A 19,593-nucleotide genomic window follows, 5' to 3' on the forward strand; every position below is an offset into this window, starting at 1 on the left:
GGCAATTTCACTGTGCAGCTGAGGTTGAGAACCACTGCTTTTTTTTTTTTTTTTAAAGACTTTATTTATTTATTTGACAGAGAGAGACACAGCGAGAGAGGGAACACAAGCAGGGGGAGTGGGAGAGGGAGAAGCAGGCTTCCCGAGGAGCAGGGAGCCCGATGCAGGGCTCCATCCCAGGACCCTGGGATCATGACCTGAGCCGAAGGCAGACGCTTAACAACTGAGCCACCCAGGCGCCCCGAGAACCACTGCTTTATAGGCTTGGTGACCTCATCCCCTCTTCATGCAGCCAGTCGTAACTAGCATTTTTTGACTGACTACTTTATGTTCAGCAATTTACATAATGCTCATTCCAACTGTATGAGGCAGGTATGATAATCATAGCATTCCACAGATGGGGAAAGTGGGGCTTGGAAAGGCTAAGTGACAGACCTGGGATTACAAATTTAGTATTCCAGAATGTTTCCTGAGCTAGATACTTAACCATCACACACTGTGCTGCTTTTTGTGGATGCCATGATCCTAGCAATATCTCCAATCATAATATATTCCTTCTTTTTTAGGGAGGAGCAAAAATGACTGGAGAAACTGGAAGCGTTCATTCCAGTATTTCCTCATGAAAAAGAACATAAAACTCCCTCTATGTAAGTTGAGGAAGAAGAGTAAGGGTTTCCAACAACTAACTTTTGTAGAGATTTGGAGAATGTGTGGTAGGGAGTAGTAATAAATCAAGTCGGAGATGGTTTAAATTGTCGAGCAGCTAAAGTCAAAGAGCGTAACGTTTTAAACAGAATGAGCTTAATATTTTTGAACAGCCATCCTTGGTATCTTGAGACTGAGAATAAGAAAACTGGATAGCACAGTCTATGGAGATAAGCCTTAAGCCTAAGGATTGTGAAGGAAGGGGCAGTGGGAGGTTATGGGAACTTGGGAGTCCTAGTTGCTCCTGAACATATCAATGACAACACAAGTGGCAGAGAGAGCAACAAGAACAGAAGTCTAGACAGAAGACTGAGAGGGGAGGAAAGGCGGAAGGAGAGCTGAGGTCAAGTTCACACCCTGAGACACCGAGTCAGAGATGAAAGGTGATGCTTACCCAACAACTCGAGTATTTTAAAAAGTGAAGACAAAACAGAAAGAATTATCTTTTTCTCATTTCATATTTTGAAAATGCTGCAAAGGTAGAAAGTAATATAAATTGGATTGCACTTTAGGTAAGTTTGTAGAAAGTGTGTAAATGTTAATATGTCAAATAACATATTAACTTTGCTAATAGAATTTTTAGCACTGAAGAGGAATTAAAGGACTTATGGCAATTTCTTCCATAGAGCAAATAATCTTTCAAATTTATTCTTTTTGTAATTTAAAAGTCTCATATAATTAATTCGCAAGGTGCCAGCACGCATCATAATTTGATCCAAGGGAAAATCGTATGTTGGAACACCTGATGAGGAATAGAAAAAGAATTCCTATACACAGATGTGTTTCTTTTATTCCTCTCTTTTCAAAGTATGAATCATTATTCCCTTATGAGTAGAGGGCTGAAAGGAGGACAAGACTCCACCCATATCGGCCAGCACAGAGTTCCATCAAGCTTGTGAAATTATAATTTGCATCTTCAAAGCTGAGCCCATTCATTTGCTAGGAAATCTCAAAAAGTGTTGTAACAGGCAAAATCAGGTTAATTCAATAGGTTGTTTTCATTTCTGGTGAAAGTTCACATGAGGATTATTTTTTAAAATGCCCTCACACTATCTTCTTATAGTCAGTTGAACATGACTGGATCTGTAAGTTTTAATAGTGCTAGGCTGCAATTTGGTGGTCTCTAGAATGGATAAACAAACTAAATTGATCTGTTCTGTGCTCATCTCATTTTTCTCACTTGTGTGACTATATCAGTCCACCTTTAAGTGACTTACCAACTCTTTCCCTTCCCCCCCAACACACACACACACAGAAATACTTTAAGCAGGCAAACGTTAACACGTTACTATTACTAATTACTAAGTTATTGAGACCCTTGAGTATCATGACATACATAGTAGGTGCAGTGTTAACTGAACAAATAAATTCTTCTAGGATTATTTTGCCCTTTTTATTGTGTCAACTTTTACTGTTTTTATGGCTATCTCTAAAAATTTTTGAAATGAATCTTTTGCCGAAAAGGATATAAAAGATATTTATTCACATCATTTAATGAGATTAGGAACCATAAAATTAAGATTTTAAAACATGTTTCTTAAAATTGCCACAAAACTCATGTTCTGAAAAATCTGAAAATTAAGTTTTAACTTTGGGGGTTGCTTTCAAAGATTAGGTGAAAAGAGATTAACAAAACTTTACTTGCCACTGATTTTTTGATTATTAGTTTTAAACAAAAAATGGTCAAGTATCAGCAATTTCAGGGGCGCCTGGGTAGCTCAGTTGGTTAAGCGACTGCCTTCGGCTCAGGTCATGATCCCGGAGTCCCTGGATCGAGTCCCGCATCGGGCTCCCTGCTCGGCAGGGAGTCTGCTTCTCCCTCTGACCCTCCCCCCTCTCATGTGCTCTCTCTCATAAATAAATAAAATCTTTAAAAAAAAAATATATCAGCAATTTCATATGGTTCTACCTGATTAGAAACGAGACAGCTGAAAAACTAATTTTCACATCAAAGGAAACAATACAGCCCCCTATGTTTCAAAGAAAAAAGTCTTCCCAAGAGAGGATGACCACAGCTATTTTGAAATGTGCTTGAATTATCAATCCCAACACATATGCAACACGAGGGTTTATGGTGCTGGCTTTCCATGCTTCAGGACGCTACCAGTGAGGCTGGGACTCACAAGGTCCAGTAGTGACTGAGTTTCCACAGCGCATATTAAAGACTGCTGTTGGACCAACAGTCACAGACAACTTTGGGGTGACAATAGGCAAGGACGTTGTCCAAAATAAATATCTTCCCAATACAAAAATGTCATGTTGGTCAATAATTTTAAAACCCCATGCCCAAGTGTTTGTATGTCTACTTAGCTTTTCTACCTTCCACAGAAGGTGCTGCAAGACAATGAAACTTCAAGAGTGAGGAAAGTTGGAAAAGCGAGTAAGCAGCAACTGCAAAGGCAATAATGAGGTGCAGAGTAGTGTTGGCTTTGTTGTAAGTCAGAAGCGGACTTGATTATTTCTGTGCTATAGAACATACATATCCACAGCCATTATACGACTTTTTAAAAATCTAGCCACATTAAATATGACACATAGAGATCACAAAACTACTTTGAAAACACGTTTTTAAAACTCTGAAACATAAGGGATAAAGAGGCTCTTATTTTCTAATGGGGGCAAGGGGTTCCCATATTTTTGGGAAGATAAAACAGAGACCCCAGAAACAAGGCATTTTCCAAAGAACCACAGAGATGCTCGTTCAGAATCCTGTACTTCTTTAACCTAATATTGAGATTTAAATCAACTCAGACACTATACACAATTGAGTTTCTTCTCATTTTTTATTTTATTTTTTAAAAAAGACAGATCTAGGATATTGTAAGAAATTACTAAGTTACATTTTTTAAAATCTGTCAAGTGCTACAGTAATGGAATAAATAAATAAGATTTTTTAAAGTTCAATGTTTATAGACATATTTATAAAAAATGATTGAATTACAAGATGTTAAATAATGTTGATACACACCAGGAAGGGATATAGGCAAGGAAAGGCACATCATTTCACCACAAGAAATAAAGACCATAGTTGGAAGTTAATGACTAGCCAAAGCTTTAGGTCTTGTGGTAGTTTTCCTAGCTCCAGAGGGTCATTATGGTGGAATCTTCCTCATGGTACTGAGCTGGACTAAATAGATAGCAGTTGGAAAGTTTTATTCTGTGACCCCAAAGTAGTGTTAGAAAGAAAGCACTCTTAATAAGCCTGATGTGTGAAGAGGCAAAGAGCAAAAATCCAAAATGGTTTAGTTGTACTGAAAATCCTCCTGACATATTAAGGAGAGCTAAAAAAAATACAAAAAAAGGTAAAGTAAAATAAGGTTAATCCTCTTGTCTGGCTGAATTGGAATTCTTGCAGTTACAAAGTTAAAATTTTAAGTAAACACTGTATTTTTTACTTCCTTTCTTGTAGACAGACAGTTTGGTTAAATAGATGCCATACTTCATCTTGAATAAAACTATATGCCAATATTTGGGGGAAAAGGATCTTAGATAATCTCTTTATTTTATACAGCTTAAGTCTTTGAAAATAGCACTAATGCTCTGGCTGACTGGCTATCTACAATACCAAAGTGACCATAAGTTCTGACAACGATGAGAGGTTTTTCTCAGAGACACTAAAGAGTTTCTAGTTCAACAGAGATAGTTATTTACTGAAAAGTCTAACAGATATCAGTAGATGGGTTTGGGTCAATTTCCCACTATCAGTTTTCTTTCACAAATTTGTGCCAAGTGTCTACTCATCTCTTGCTGTCTGGACTCTGAACCTATATTAGTTTGTTTAAAAGATGGAATCATTCAGAATAATCCATATAAATTTTAGTGGTATTAAGAAACAACTGTCTGTGTGAATAAATAGAATGGATTTTCAGGATAAAATGGTATATCCACAAAGAAAAAAATTAAATTAAAAAAATGAGAGGAAAACAAGGGGAAATATTAATATTGAAAAATAATAAAAATGGCAATTGCAAAGCAGGCAGCTTCCTACTCATGCCACACGATATGCCTTCATTAAGGTGTACTCTTTCCGGTTGGTATGAGCAGCCCAGATGAAGAGAGCAGAAGCCATGAACTGTAAGGGAGCTGAGACACAAGCCAGGCAGAAGGACCATCCAAATTCACCAGACACGTTCTCAGGCAGCTCTAGCTTCTGGTGGAGTAGCTCAATTCCAGCAACATAACAACTCACTGAGCCCAGCGTACATAGACCTTGGAGGAAAACAAAACATAACTAGATAAGAGCATAGTAAGAGCTTTTCAGGCAAGAGGACAGGGCAACAATGTGTGAATGTTTAAGAATTACGACTCTTTGTCTCTATGGAAACAGGGAGAAGATAAAAGGTAAGTATAATGACAAGACTCACCTGCAAGGAGATGGAGAATGCCTGTGGCAATGGTGGGATACAAACTCCGGCAAATGCAAGCACAAAGTCCAATCACAGCCCCAAAGCACATTAAACCTAGACTAACAAAAGGTAAAAGGAACTGGCAACGCCAAAGATCTGATTTTGAAAAAGAGAAAAAAAGATATGTTACCACGATTTCAGACAGTTTTTCCACAATGGTAATTTCATTCATGTACTAATTAGATCTTTTCTCAAAAAGTGAGAAAGGAGGGGCCCCTGGATGGTGCAGTCAGTTGAGCATCCCACTCTTGGTTTCTGCGCAGGTGGTGATCTCAGGGTCCTGAGATCGAGCCCCGTGCTAGGCTCCACGCTCAGCAGGGAGTCTGCTTAAGATTATCTTTCTCCCTCTGCCCCCCACCCCCGGCTCATACTTCTCTCCCTTTCTCTCTCCTTAAAATCTTCTTTAAAAAAGTGAGAAAAGGGGGCTCCTGGGTGGCTCAGTCGTTAGGCGTCTGCCTTCGGCTCAGGTCATGATCCCAGGGTCCTGGGATTAAGTCCCATATCGGTCTCCCTGCTCCGCAGGAAGCCTGCTTCTCCTTCTCCCACTCCCCCGCTTGCGTTCCTGCTCTCACTATGTCTCTCTCTGTCAAATAAATAAATAAAATCTTTAAAAAAAAAAAAAGTGAGAAAGGAATACTTTAATATTGGGGTTTCTTTTCTAAAGCACTTTATTCAAAAGGATGCTACCTGATTAAAGTAAAAGGACACTAACAGTTAACAATTACTGAGGGCTCACTGTGTGTCAGGTACTGTTATACACATGCTTTGTGTATTAATCCTCCCCAAATCCCTATGAAGGAGATACTATTATTATCTCCATTTTATAAATGAGGGAACTGAGGCAAGAGGTATAAATAACTTGTACAAGGTAACACAGTATGTGGTAGAGCCAGCATTTGAAGCAAAACCTTCTGGCTCCACATACAAATGAATCTACATCCTTATAGGATCTCAAGGCAGGAATAGAAGTAAATGAATGTTGATTATAAAAGACCTGTTGAGAGAATATACATAAAGCACAAAGCGGAGGATCTCTGCACTCAATAAATGGCAGTTGTAATTATCATAAATTCCCTCAACACCATGGGAAGAAAGCTGATGGCTTTACAAAGCATCCCCTTCCATTTTTACATTATTTTAATTATTAGTAATGTATTAATATCAACTCTAAACCAAATTCTACCCTCTAGTGCTAGTTTTACCTTTTGGAACTACATGAAAGTCTTTTCTCCAACTTCCCTTCAAACTCTGTTAGTAATAAACTTCTTCTTATAATATATGCAATACAAAATTAAATACCTTGAATAACACAGGTTTAACTGTGCAGGCTGACATACATGCAGATTTTTAATAGAACAGTACTGTAAATGTATTTTCTCTTATGATTTTCTTAGTAACATTCTCTTTTCTCTTACTTTACATAAGAATACAGCATATAATACATATACAAAAAGTGTCTCAATTGACTGCTTTATGTTATTGGTAAGGATTCTGATCAACTGTAGGCTGCTAGTAGTTATGTTTTGGGGGAGTCAAAAGTTATACGTGGATTTTGACTGCGTGAAAGGGCCAGTGCTCCTAACCCCGACGTTATTCAAGGGTCAACTCTACTTGCCATGTATTCAGTGCTTCCTCTCACGACATGGTCATTTTATGGGCAAGCTCCAGTAAGTCTCTATGGCCTGAATATCAGGTCCAAATATGAAGACAGTATTTCCTAGGTAGTCTGACCATCGAATAGAATGCTCCTAAGAAATGCTTTCATTTGTTTTTGATATCTATACTTTTGTTATACTGTATAAAACGGGATTAACATTTTTGGTAGCCCTGACCCTTGACTCATATAGAGCTTGTAGTCAACTTTTCTCACATATCCCTATCTCAACTACAATTCCATCCTTCTAGTTCCTCAGACCAGAAACTTTAGTCATTGTTTGCCCACATGCATCCTACCAGGAAATCCTAGTGAGTCTGCCTTCGAAACCTATCTAGAACCCAGCCACTGCTCAGTGCTACCACCATGATCTAAGTCACACACATCTCTCACAAGAATTAGTGCAACAGCCTTCTGAACTGAAATGCTTATCTCAAATATAGGAATGTATTATTTATCCTTATTAAATTTACTCTTTAAAAGGGCCCATTAATAACATCTTTTGGGGAGGTCTAGATTCTGTCATCCAATGTATTCGCTGCTTCTCTCAACTTCATATTTGTAATTTGGTAAGTATGTATCTAACTTTAAAATACATTATCAACAAAACAGAGTTCACTGGGAAACCATTAGAGATCTTAGTCCAAGTTGATGCAATGTACTGACTCATCTTGTTCCAATAACAGAGATCAATGAATGGCAAATTTATTTCCTTTTTCCCCCCAACTGTACTGCTGAGCTCAATGTACTCACAGGTCCGAAGCAGATCAATCCCACTATTGTGGTTTCCAGGATCAACAAATTTCTCCATGAACTGCTCATTTAGCGTGAAACTCATGCATTTTGTGACCACATCAAATGACTCTGGAACACGAATAACAATGACTGCTTGTTGTTTTAATTATAAACATTTAACAAAAATCCCTTTCAGTAATTATTCTCTGAAATAAAAAGTGATATTGAAAGATGTTCCCAGAGGAGAGCAACCTCTTTGGCCTTGAGTGACACACCGGATTCACTGATGCCCAGTGGATGCCAGTGGTTCTCAGCAGTAGGCTTAAGACACGGGCACAAGGAAGGGAAAAAAAACAAAAAGTAGGAGCAGTAAAATGAATGAGAATAGATATGCAAGAAGACTAGGAAGGAGGAGAAAACAAAGACTTAAATAAATAGGAACTTTGATTTTCTCTGCCAAACCTACTCCTCCAGCCATCTTCCCATCTCAGGTAATTACAATTCCATCCTTCTAGTTTCTCAGACCAGAAACTTTAGTCATTGTTGCCCACATGCATCCCACCAGGAAATCCTAGTGAGTCTGCCTTCAAAACCTATCTAGAACGCAGCCACTGCTCAGTGCTACCACCATGATCTAAGTCACAAACATCTCTCACAAGAATTAGTGCAACAGCCTCCTGGCTTCCACCTTTGTCTGCAGCCTGTTTTCAATACATCTGTCTAGGTGAGCAGATCATTTCTCCTCTGCTCAAAGCTCCACAATGCTCCATCACATTCAGAGTAAAAACCCGAAGCCCTCACCATGCCTACAGAATCCTGTAAAGTTTGCCCTACTCCCAGAGTAATTTCTGACAGCATTCTCAACTCTCCCTCTCTCCCCCTCCATTCCAGCCCAGTGGCTTCCTTGCTGGTCCTTGAATATTTCAGGCATGCCCCCACCATGAGGCCTTTGCAGTTGTTGTTCCTTCCAACTTAAAAGAGTCCCTCTGCAGTTTTCCATATAGTCAACTCCTTCACCTACATCAAGTCTTTACTAAAGTGACATCTTCTTGTTGAAGCCTATCCTGCCTACACTATTAAACATCGTAACTTATGCCCCTCGATATCTCCTTCCCTACATGTTCCAAATCCCTTTATTTTGCTGTATTTTCTCATAGCATGCGTCATCTTTTAACATACTATATAATTAACTATTGTTTATACCATTATACTCATTTATTCAGTTTACTGCCTACACCCCTTATTAGAATGTTAGCTCCCCAGGACTAAAGATATTTCTATTTTTCCCTGATGTACTATATGGAATATGGAGTCATGTAATAAATATTTGTTGAATGAATGATAAATGATTGGTAAGATTCAAACATCAAGTGTTCCTATGCTCTCCTAAGTAGAACTGAACACTTTATAATTTCAACCAATCTCCTCAGCCTCACCCCCCCCACCTCCTTTCTTTTTTCCATTATATAATCACAACGACTGTCCTTGTGATGTATGGTAATTGTTGTGCTGTGATCTGAATACAGTGCTTCCCACTAAGTGGTCAACAGAAGTAGTCATAAATAGAAACAAATTGTAAAGTTGCTCCTTAGAGCTCTAAAGTTTCCATTTTAAGAACTGGAAATTAAAATTTTTTAATGTTAAGAATGCTTGCAAAATAAATCAGACAATTTCTTATATTTTTTTATTTCTGTAATTCATATTTTTAACCTACAAACTCTATCATAGACTCAAATATGCACAGATTTTAATGTAGAGTTGGTCAAATTATATCCTCTAAGATTTACAGGGCAAATGATAGTAACTACCAAAACACAGCTAACACAGAAAAAGACTATCAATTCATATTTGTTGGTTTGATTTGGACACTAACTCTTTTACCAGTTACCAAATATTTAGTTTTCCAAATGTACTTTTCCAATTATTTCCTCATGACATATGTGAGATTAATAAAAAGAATTTTACTGAGTAAGTACAAAGATTTAAAATGGCTTTCACGCGATAAGAACAGTAACTTATCCAACCAATATTAATGAGTATCATGGTAATTCATAGAAATTGGGTAGAGAAGGTGGAAGAGAGAGAAGAAACACATAGATTTATTTCTTTGGAGAGAAAAAAACCCACAAACCTGCTTATACATAATTGGGTCATCATCACATAACTTTGTTTATTATTGAGGAGGTAAAGTAGACAGAAGTTAAAATAAGAGAAATACCTGTCCTTTCTGGTGGGCTATACCAGTGTGTGTTTTGAGGTATAGTGATACACCGTCTCCACAATCCCATTGTGCCATTAAATCGGAAAAGTGCATCATTATAAGTCTTTTCATCTGCCTCATCACTAGCAAAGTCAGTCCAGATGCTTTTGTTCAAATCACTGGAATTTTCTTGAACTGGACTTCGATATTCATACCAGAAGTCTGTGCCAATTGAGGCTGCCATGTAGATGGTGGAAATGAGGCTAAGCACACAAGCAATTACAAACGCTGTAGCAAAACGGTTATCCATTCTGGCATTCAGACTGCTCTGTTTAAAAGTTGGAGAAAGAATAAAGTTAGACTTCAAGGACATACAGAGATTATTTTGAAAGGAATTATCTCAAAATCACCCTTTATCCTATTCCCCACCCTTGACCCTTAAAGTAATGTATAATCATTAAAGAATAAAAATAAAGGCAAGCATGTTAAGTTCAAAATAAAACTCATTATCATGAAAGTACTTATTGAATGCTCACATACCCAGGATGCTACGGAGACAGAGGTCTTGTTCTCTAGTCTATCACCTGCACACTAAAACAGACAACACTGAAATGGACATACACATTACAGATACAAACAATAGACATGCTCAGAGTCAGCAGTGTACCATACAGAAATTTTTAATTACAGACTGAATTTTTATTGAAGATGCAGAGCATTAAGTGTTCTGGGTTTGAGTGTGAAAAGGGCATAGGAAAAGCAAGCAGAGAAAATTGGCTCCTCCCAGATTCCTTTGAGGAGGAAAACCTTCTAAAAACAAGGTTAAGTGTCAGGAGATAATGTGGAAGGCAGAGTTGAGATGTTTGTTAACCCAGACAGAAAGGTTGTTCGGGTGCGCAGAAGAGCAAAGAGAACAGTAACATAATAATGCTAGATAGCAATCTGCTCGTAATCTCTTGAAGCTAAGGAAAACTCCCCTACGCTGCCAAATTCTCCACTCCTATCCACTCTCCCCATTCCTTACACTTTTGAATCTTCTCATCTGCAAACTAAATGATTCTTCCTCAGCCAGAAAAAAACTGAATTAGGCAAAATATGAACACTCCCCAGGCGTGGACAGGGCTCAACGGCAGTAGTAAATGGCCGCAGTAAAATGACTCAAGGCGGATCAAGCTGAGTCAAATACTGCAAGTATACACCGTAACCGTACCAAACACCTTACAAAGGCGCACGAAAACAGGCTCGCAAACTGGGGTTGCTGAGTTTGGAAGACAGGAAGTGTGACACAGAAGAGATCAGGGCAATTACAGTGATTAACAGTAACTCCAGAAGTTGGTTTTGTATTCTTATTTTTTCTAATCCTTTCAACCTGGTGCTCTCAAATGACCTTAAAAGGTCCCGGCACCCTGAGTGGCTGTTTGCCAGGCCGGACAACTGGTGCTGTCACCTCGCAGGGCGCACTACCGAGCCAGGGGAGGTCGAGGCAAGCTGGGGCCGGGGTCGGCAGTCCTGCACCGCCCCAGGCCAGGGGCCCCAGGTACCGGACCAGGCCCCTCCCCAGACCACTCGACCGAAGCAAAAACCCCGCCGCAGCACTGCGGCTCGAAACCGGCCGGGCCCCAGGCCCTCCCGGGGAGGGGCCCCTCTTCAAACTGCTGGAAACGTCCAACGGCTACGCGACCCCCGCCCAGCGACGCCGACCCCGCTCACTCACCGCCCATCCTCCTGCTCCGCCAGCTTCACCCTCAAGCTCAGACCACAGCACCCTACTCTCCCCGCGCCTTCTCTGACGCACTTCCCTGCAGATCCCGCCCCCTCCATAACTCCCGCGCCTCCGCCTCCGCCTCCACCCGAGGCCCGGCCTAGGCCCGGAGCCGAGGGGGCTTGTGGGAGTTGTAGGAGGGACAGAGGGAAAGCTGCGGGAGGTGGCAGACGGCATTTCTGGCGCCGCGCGCGGTGCATTGTGGGGGTTGTAGTTCAACTCTGGGGGGAAAGGAGGTGCTGCGCCAAAGGGCGGTCTGGGCTGATGGAATCGTATATTTTATGAAGGAAGGAGCCCAGGTCCGCAAAGTAAGATGACCTGTCTCTGGTCACGGCTAGTCATTGATTGTTACTTATATAACAGGTTTTCTAGTCCTGTGCTTTCCCTGTCACACACCCTACCTCTAAACATGTCAACAGCAATGGGATTATACTTTTGAAATATTAGCCTATTTATTTCCTCTCTCACAACCTCACTCCCATTGAAGCAGCTAGTCTTTCTGGTTTTATTGCTTAATTTTAGACTAAGAAGGATGTGACTTGACGGTATCCATGTAGAATGTAATGACATTGTTTGGGTTTCATATAATTTATGTTAACGGCAATTTTTTCTTTATGAGTGATACTAATTTTCTATTTATTGGGTCAAGTTTCATTTTAAAATCAATTCCAGTTAATTAAAGTACTAATTTATAATAATGCTGAGGATACCAGATATGTCAAAAAACGTGAATTTAGGGGCGCCTGGGTGGCTCAGTTGGTTAAGCGACTGCCTTCGGCTCGGGTCATGATCCTGGAGTCCCGGGATCGAGTCCTGCATCGGGCTCCCTGCTCAGCAGGGAGTCTGCTTCTCCCTCTCCCGCTCCCCCCTCTTGTGCTCTTTCTCTCTCTCACTCTCTCTCTCAAATAAATAAATAAAATCTTTAAAAAAAAAAGAAAGGTCAAAAACGTGAATTTAAAAAATTGTTTATGTAGTGTGAAAAACACTGAATTTGGGGGAATATGGCCTTGAGCAAATAAGGTAATGGACAGCCTCAGAATTCAAAGATGGCCATGTGTTCACAGCAGTAACAGAATGACTCTAAGCCTTGAAATATTGCACAGAAATTCATTGACAGAGAGAAGAGACATCTTTGCACTAATGTGTGTGGACTCATGAACATAACCTAGGACCAGTAAATGATGGATTTCTTAACAGATACCTACAGAGACAGCTAACTCAGGGACCAGAAAAGCTCTCAAACTCTATGCCATCCCCAGATACCTTGGAATTTAGCTCAAAGTTGATATTAAATTTCCACCACCCTGACTGATTGAAGGCATGGTATCTGTTTCTCTGTAGTTATATTTCTTTTGCCTAAGTTGGCAAACTGATATTCATATCCAGTACATAAATAAAATAAGGTAATAGTCAAATATACTATTAAAATATGACTGGATTTTCATGTAGAATACCTGATCAAAGGAGAACTTTGTCAGGAACCAACTAGAGAATGTGGTGGAAGTACACAGGCAAATTGTTAATGCGCAATTTGACTCCTAAATTCGTTTATGCACCAGGAAATATCTTCCTCCATTGGCCTTCTTTAGAAATCCCCTACCTCCAGAACTACCTCTGTCATGAAATCACATGGCAAATAAGCCCAGGTAAAAGGGAAATCTGAAAGAGGAAGAGGAAGACAACACCTTAATTCATAGTCAGGGAAGCGGAGCCCAGGGTGAATAACTGACTTATCAAGCTTAAATAATGGGATGCACTGACTAGTTTTGTGACATTAGACAACTTAGTTAACTTCTTAAATCTCAGTTTTCTTTTCTCCAAAATATGAATGTTGATAATATTCCCTATCCCAAGTGACCATTGTGAAGATTAAATGAAAAAATGCATATAAAATGTCCAGCCCAGGGCCTGGGCATATATTAAACAATCATTAAATTTTAGTATTTGCAAATATCTGTTGAATACTATAATGTTTTGTTAGAGTCAGTATAAACAGCATCTAAAAGCTTCTGATTCCCTTGAAGCTGGAAATAAGCCATTTATAGAGGTAGGCATCCTGCTCACTTCAGGTGGTTTTTGAACCTCTGGACCAACTGCAGTTTACTAGGAAAGACTTGCCACGACCAGATTCCCAGGCTGGACTCAGAGCATACATAAATCTTCATGATTCAGGAGGTAGGTGTTTCTGGGGAAACCTGTAAAGGAGGATGCTGCTCGCATCCATCAAGTCTGCAGAATGCTTAGAAAACACACAAGACGCATTTCGTTCACAATTTAGTATGGATCTGGAAGTGTCTGTGTGTTTGAGGTTTTGAAGATCTTGCCGGCTCAGCATAGAGGACTTGAACTGCCTCATGACACCAATACCACTTCTTATTTATCTCTGCATTTTGGGTGTTTTCTGTTTTCTGTTTTGGGTGCTTGCTTGTTGTGTGGGCAAAATAAATCCTTAAAAATGAATGGAGTTAAATTTCTTTTTTTTTTCTAAGATTTTATTTATGTATTTGACAGACAGAGACAGCGAGAGAGGGAACACAAGCAGGGGGAGTGGGAGAGGGAGAAGCAGGCTCCCCGCTGAGCAGGGAGCCCGATGCGGGGCTCCATCCCAGGACCCTGGGATCATGACCTGAGCCAAAGGCAAACGCTTAATGGCTGAGCCACCCAGGTGCCCCTGGAATTAAATTTCTGCTTCCATTCCTTACTCTGCTCTTTGGGAAACAGTAGCTGGCCTGACATATTTTCACAAGTGTTAAGGATGATTTAGTGCAACCAAGTACAGATTATGAAATTTAGATTTAAAAATAAACTTGAACTAGACCTCTGGCTTAATTTGTTAATGATGGTTCTAGTTTCACCAGGAAGGGGTTATGGTTACAGTACATTTTAAATAAACCCAATAACTGAAAATCTAAATATGCAGGTATTATAACTTGTTTATATTTTGTGTTTATGTGATGACTCCTTGTGTGAGAATTCCCCACAATACCAAATTCCCTAATGTACTTAAATATTATTTTTAATCACACATTTTTTAGAAACTAAAAATTATCTTAAGAAAGATATATCTACATTATGTTTTTCTCATATAATTTTGTCCTGGTTGTTTTCCTTATAAACTTTGGAATGCAAAAAGGAGAAAAATAGAAATATATGCAAGCTGTGGGTTCCAACCACAGCCTTCCTCAGAAAAATGTATCAATCTTTGAACTTCCTTGTACCAATTCACTATTAGGACAATGGCGAAATTAATCAAGGACAAGGCAGATAGAAGAGTGCATCTAAAATGGCTTTCCTTTTAGCAATTCCTGTCAAATGCTACACAGAGTAGCAAATTATAGTTGTTTAGATGTCCATGCTTCTGAAGGACAGTGAATGGACCAAATGCAGGTGATAAATTTAAGTTTAAACTGTCCTCTATTTTAATATCATCAGTGTGAGTCTTTAGTAAGTGATCCTTTCTGAGTCCCAGTGTCCTCATTCATAAAATGGATAATTATGATCAGTAATATCACTTGCAGCTCTAAAATTTAGGATTCATAATTCTGCTGGAAGAATAACATAACTCTAAAATATGGTTGTCATAGAGCCACATGTTTAAGTTTCATTAGGAAATTCATATATTCCACACCTCCAGCCTAGGCGATGTACCAGAAGACAGAGGTAGTGGGAAATGCAGATGGATAAAGGAAAAAAGGAAGGCTCTGTGCTTCTGATTAGAAAGGATACAGCAACACAGGCCTTTGCTGTTTCAACGATCAACAGTAATCATGGAAAATGGAAGCTGTCTAAGAAGTTTGTGAAATGTCCCTATTCATTGGAAATAACAAAAATTTCAAGCATAATCCAGTCCAGATCTACAAATATTAATTGGCTATCTGTCGTATGCCAGACATTGTGCTGGGTACGGGGGACACCAATATAAATAAACACAATTTTTGTGATCCACAACCTAAATCTAGGTTAAATCAACTATTAGGAAGAAGCCTAAAGTACATGTGCCTAAAATAGGAACGTCACTTTTGTTTATGTCAATATGGGATACCAAAGGAAATAATCTAATAATTGAAGGGGGGGAGGACCCAGATAACAGCAAATCCATGCCACTTAGTCTGACATGATATATTAATTTACATTACACTACCCTCACCAAGTAACTGTCCAAATAAAAAAAATCACTGACTCTTAGAATATAAACAGATCTGTTAAACTGGCCTGTTCAAATGATTATACCCTTTATGATACTCAAGTAAGAGAATGTTTCAAACAAATGAATATATAATCACTGACCGATAAGATCAATGAAAAACAAATACTTTGCTTCATAGTCTTTGTCACTTATTCAGGAACGTTTCAGTAGAGCATATGCATAGAGATTTCTTTCTGCTGTGCTATTTGCTATATAATCTGATTAATCCCTAACTAATATGGGGGTCAGAGTGATTGACAGGGAAAGAGCAGATGTAATATGCAATAATGCCAGTTACGGGTGGCTGTACTCACACAAAACCCTTAGCTGACCTGTGAAACACTGTCTGCAAGTCACAGCTAAGGCTGTGTGACAGATAATATATTCACTTGAGCAGGTATCTCAGTGAACAACACCTTACTCTTTCCCTGTCTTCAACATTTGACCCAATTCTGCATATATCTCAGGAAATAAGATGTAAAATAGGGAGGGCCCAGAAGTCTATATTAATTCTGAAAATTTTGTGAGATCCAGGCTAGAAAATTGCTAAGAAGTTCAAGTTATTTTTTTATTTAAATTCAATTGGCCAACATATAGTACATCATTAGTTTCAGATGTAGAGTTCAGTAATTCATCAGTTGCATATTAACAACCAATGCTCATCCCGTCATGTGCCCTCCTTACTGCCCACCACCCAATTACCCCATCCCCCCCACCAGAAGTTTAAGTTTAGAGGTGATTTGAAAAAAAGCCTAAATAATAATGAAGCATAACATATAAAGTTGGTTAAGGTATATAAATTAGAACAGTGATTCTAAACTTTAGTGTGTGTAAGAATCACCTCAGAGGCTTGTTAAATATAATGTCTTGGAGTACACTCCAAATGATTCTGACTCAGTAGATCTGAGACAGGGTTCAGAAAGCTACAATTTGGGAGTCACCCCAGGTGATTCTAATGGGGAAATGTGACCTGGCATCCACCGGTTCAAAACAATGGCTTTGAGAGTCCAAAAAAGATTTCAGTTGGGTAACGCCTATGCTAGAAACAATGAAGAGATAATGGATGGTCTCTCCCTTCAAGTTGTTCATGATCAGCTCAGGAGGTCAGACACCAAAACAACTAACCATGTGAAATGAGGTAATAAGAACTTAATAAGCAGTATTGTAAAAGTTCTTAGAGAACACAAATGTGGAAGAAATTATCCCTGCCAGGGATGGAAAGCATAACATATAAAGTTGAATATAAAGTATATCTATGTACCTGTATATAAAATAAAGGAAAGTTGAGCTTTTTTTTTTCTGGAAAAACAATTCTTAAAAGTGGGCATATGTGTGCTGTCATTCAGTTATTAATATTTACATCTTACTCTTTTTTTTTTTTTTTTTTTGTCATCACTTTGTTCTTTCTGCCTTTTCGGAGGCTTATGATATCCAGTGTTGTTTCAGAGTTTTGGTCTTGTAATCCTCATTTTTATTTCAAAAAGCATTCAAAGTTCTAAAAATGACTGTCGCTCTAGGCTTATTTAGAATGATGACTTCCCGTACTTTATCTAGTTGGCTTTTATTGTGGGTTCTGTCTTATAATAGCTTTGCACTCTGAGTTATTAAAAGCCCAGTACTAATGCTATTTGTTCCCTTTTTGCCTCAAAACAATTTGTTTTCTGACTTGGAGCCCAGGATAGTTTTGATACATGGTAGATATTCTCACATTGCAACATTCTACCACTATCATATTCCAAAGTGCCTATATTATGATAAAGCAAAACACTTGGTCTACAGCTGCTTCAGAGTTTAGTGAGGAAGTCAGATTTATTTGAGATAGTTTACACCAAGCCAACAACTTCTGAATGCTGAAAGAAAATTTAAGGCCTGCAGAATAAATATAAGCCAGACGTTTTCCTCTAGAGTATGAGCATGAACTTTTTTCCATTTTATGACACTTTTCTGTGGGATTCTTGAGACACAAGAAAAATAGTTATATAGAGAGACATATATAGATATGGTATTTCAATATTCTATGTTTACTCCATCAATCCTTAGCAAGTAAATACTGTCCTACTTCAAACTATTTGACAAAATGAATTATTCTATTAAATATTTAAGGCTTACTCAGTGGGAAAGATTTCCCAGAATTGTCAAAGCATTAATTAGTTTCTCTCATCAGCAGCCTATACTTAAGTAAGGATACGCCCCCCATGAACAACACAGAGCTGCCAGGGACACAAAAGGAGATGGAGTCAAGTCACAAATCAAATTCCAACTGACTTGCTGGGGCTGCCCCAGATCAAGGGAGCCCTCATCCTTCCCTGCCCTAGACACACACACCTGAGACTGTGGTAACATTAGAACACATCAGGAAAAAGAGCAAGACCACTCTTTTCAATATGTTAATTATGGGAGAAATAAAAATTCAGTAGAAAGGACTTTACATGTTTAACAATGGTGCTTTTATCCACTGGCATATATTTTTTGATGCAATAGTAATATCAACCTAAAACTGGAACTTTGGCAAGGAAATGAGGTGAAGAGAAAGAGAGAAGGAAAGAACCTTGAGCTATGTGGGCCAGTGAAAAAATGGAAATAAATGGAGTCGGTTTCAGAATTTGTATTTCATTATAGTTTTCCTGATATAAAAAGGAATAGGTGAGAGAAAAATAGGATAAGATCCTTCTGATGTTAGCCTATTTCTCAAGTGTTTTGAAGGAAACCCAAATCTTTCTTTTATCATGCCTAAACCAGCAACTCCATTATAATCTCACTTACTAGAGGTCTGTCTCTTGCTAGGTCAATAATCCCCAAAGTGAAGCTCACTGATGTGTGGAGTTACTTAAAAAAAGAAAAAAAGTCATAGTTCAAAAGCTAAAAAAAATCACTGCTACGAGGTGTGAAGAAGAGAAGATCAGAGGGGACCTAGAGTCTGCTGAAGGATAGTTATTTGAAGATTAGTAGGGAGCAAATCTCCAAATCGAGGATTTTAACTCTAACAAAAGGGAACGTCATTGGTTGAATTACAATAGCAGATAAGAGTGTAAAAATAGCAATTTTTAAACCTGTGCGTGTAAGCTACATAACTAACAAAAATGCCTACAGTTGAACCCCATTGAATACATACTTGCTAATTATACTGGACCACGAAACCAAGAGTTTTCCTAATTAATTCAAATAAACTAGCATTTCCAAAGTACCTACCATCTGCAAGGTACTGTGCTAATGACAGTGGAAAATTCTTACACATAATAATAAAAACAGCACAAGACATGTTCCCAGTTTCTAGAGGATTTTTAAAAACTTACTGAATGTAACAGGATTAATTATGTATGAACTGAGAGAGCCAAATACGTGGAAAGAATCTCATACCCTAATTGGAATCATTATGTTTGCTGCAGATGTGGACTGGTATGATTTGGGGAATTATTAATTCACTCTTTCTGCAGTGAAAGACTATTTTCCTCACTTCGATGTAAATAAAAGGACTACCTTGTTATCATCACCTTAAGATTCTAAAAGAAAGTGATATCTTGTATGTGTAACAGAAAGTTAGATCAAAAGGATTGTCAGTGTCAGAAAAGCAAAGGATATCTTTAAATTAGGTAAGGGAAAAAAATTAATGTGTTTTTTAATTTCTGGATTTAAAGAAACAAACAATATCTTCGAGACAGAAGTCAAAAAGCACCCCAGTCTCCAGGGTAAATGCAAATAAAGAAAACCACAACCACAACCACCAAACACCAATCAGGGTGGTGTTCCTTGTAGACCCTTTCTGAGGATTGGTAGAAACTGCATTTTTTTAATCTCTGTTTTTATGCTTGTCCCAAGATCTTTTAAGGGGTGGGGCAGTGCGGGTGGTGGGGAAGAGGCAGCCACTATATAAAAGAAGCCACCTTGTGATTTTGAAAATTTATACAAAAATAAAGAAATACCAGGTTTGGCAGCTGATCCTTAGCA

General features: G+C 38.7%; 1 protein-coding gene across 1 annotated transcript; it reads right to left on the bottom strand.

Annotated features, from left to right (window-relative positions):
• Positions 1 to 3,469: 3,469 nt before the first annotated feature.
• Positions 3,470 to 11,529, bottom strand: CLDND1 (claudin domain containing 1). The gene is made up of 5 exons (XM_021687954.1): positions 11,415 to 11,529; positions 9,719 to 10,028; positions 7,519 to 7,629; positions 5,070 to 5,207; positions 3,470 to 4,914 (listed from the first exon to the last, which is right to left on the bottom strand). Exons 2-5 carry the CDS (start codon positions 10,008 to 10,010, stop codon positions 4,694 to 4,696), a joined length of 762 nt encoding a protein of 253 aa, XP_021543629.1. The 5' UTR covers positions 10,011 to 10,028; positions 11,415 to 11,529; the 3' UTR covers positions 3,470 to 4,693.
• Between the last annotated feature and the right edge of the window lie 8,064 nt (positions 11,530 to 19,593).

The sequence above is a fragment of the Neomonachus schauinslandi genome, chromosome 1 (assembly GCF_002201575.2).
Source record: "Neomonachus schauinslandi chromosome 1, ASM220157v2, whole genome shotgun sequence".
Lineage (NCBI taxonomy): Eukaryota > Metazoa > Chordata > Mammalia > Carnivora > Phocidae > Neomonachus > Neomonachus schauinslandi.